The sequence below is a fragment of the Cyprinodon variegatus genome, unplaced genomic scaffold, assembly GCF_000732505.1.
Source record: "Cyprinodon variegatus isolate N-32 unplaced genomic scaffold, C_variegatus-1.0 Scaffold1862, whole genome shotgun sequence".
Lineage (NCBI taxonomy): Eukaryota > Metazoa > Chordata > Actinopteri > Cyprinodontiformes > Cyprinodontidae > Cyprinodon > Cyprinodon variegatus.
The window spans coordinates 61,688-63,312 of NW_015152315.1; the positions used below are offsets into that span (position 1 = coordinate 61,688).

Sequence of the window (1,625 nt, forward strand, 5' to 3'; positions counted from 1 at the left end):
GGCTCCAAATTTTCTTTAACGGAGAGTCTCCAGACTGATCTGCGAGTGAAACCTTGAAAGCTCGCGAGATCAGGATGGTCTCACGAGGCTAGGTAAGGAGCCCTTCATTTGATTCAGCCATGTTGGAGCAGGGATGCCCCTAAAACCTGCAGGACAGTAGGTCTAAAGGACAAGGTTTGGAGACCCCTGATGTAGAGAAAAGGTTGAAAACAAAATTTTTTGTTCCTCCTAACCTCATTGATCTCGATGGTCCTAAAGGCAAACGGTGGAAAAAGTGGATTTCAGCAACTTCAGCTCCAGTGTCGTCACAGGGACGGAGATGAGGGTCATCTGGGCCTGGATTCCTGAACGCTTTGCTCTTTTCAGCCCCGTTCGATTGTTTCATACGGCAGAACATGGAAGAGATCTTTCTTCGTAAGCAACCTTCCTTCACTACATTGATCCTAAACAAAAGTTTTCTTGAAGACAATATTACAAATAAGTTAAACCTTTTCTAAAAAGCCTGTTTTTGGGCATCAACACCTACTGGAGAATTCCTCTTTTGTTGCACTCACGTGTAGGTAGTTGGGGATAGATAGCACTGACTGGTCGTGTATTTACACTATCAACATGTTTGCCTTGACTTCAAACATTGCATCATTAGCAAGTCCAAAATGACAAACATTACAGCAGTCACATGTTTAAAAAGCCATTATAAGATGATGTGTATATTGGCTTGATGTGGAAAAAAGTCGGGCAGATAGGTAAAATGACTGATGACTTTCTTTTCCTTTGCATCTCTTTTAGATTATATTCACTTGTTGAAGGACATGAGCCAGTGGTTCTCATCGTTAAGACAATGGATGAAGAGGTAATCATTTACAGCGATAAGCACCAAACTGAAAAGTTTCCTTTAAGCTAAAATGTACATGATTATAATATTGCTTATATTAAACTGAGATGACTCCTTTCACAGGTTTTTGGAGCTTTCTTGTCAACGGATTTGATAGAACGGCGGAATCATGACTCTCAGGCACTTACGTATTTTGGAACTGGCGAATGTTTTGTTTTCACGGTAAGCCACCTTCATGACTTTGCATCTACCGAGGTTTGATCTGTCCTAATTTAATTGAACTGTAATTAACAAACATGAAAGGTGTGCAAGGCTACTCCTGCACTCCTACTCCAACAGCTCTTGTTGAAATTAACCAGAAAGTTCAAAGTGTTTGATTTATTGTGACAAGCAGCATTTAGAAAACTAAAGCTTTAAAATTAATTTAGATTTTCCTGTGTAAAATGATTTATTTATAAGAAATCATACAAATTGCTTAAAAGCTGTATTTTTTTAACTTTTAAAAGATCACTATATACCTTAAAATGATTATGCTAATTTTTTTACACATATCTTCACATTCCTACATCTAAATTGTGAAGTTTAAAATACACAGCATTTCCTTAGTGATGTTACGAGAATCTTACGACTTTATTCTTGTAGTTTTATGACTATTCTCATTGCGACTTTATTTCGTAATGTCACTTTATTCTCGTAGTTTTATGACTTTATTCTCATAATTTTATGACTTTATTCTCGTAATTTTATGACTATTCTCGTAATGTTACGACTCTATTCTCGTAATTTTATGACT

The 1,625-nt window shown here is 36.9% G+C and overlaps 1 protein-coding gene across 1 annotated transcript in view; it reads left to right on the top strand.

The window, feature by feature from the left end:
* Positions 1 to 1,134, top strand: part of LOC107104729 (TBC1 domain family member 24-like) — a 9,204-nt gene extending 8,070 nt beyond the window's left edge. The window contains exons 7-9 of the mRNA XM_015404807.1: positions 259 to 414; positions 787 to 850; positions 956 to 1,134. Of these exons, the coding sequence (XP_015260293.1) occupies positions 259 to 414; positions 787 to 850; positions 956 to 1,093 (358 nt within the window). The 3' untranslated portion in view covers positions 1,094 to 1,134. The remainder of the gene's footprint in view (positions 1 to 258; positions 415 to 786; positions 851 to 955) is intronic.
* Positions 1,135 to 1,625: the final 491 nt, after the last annotated feature.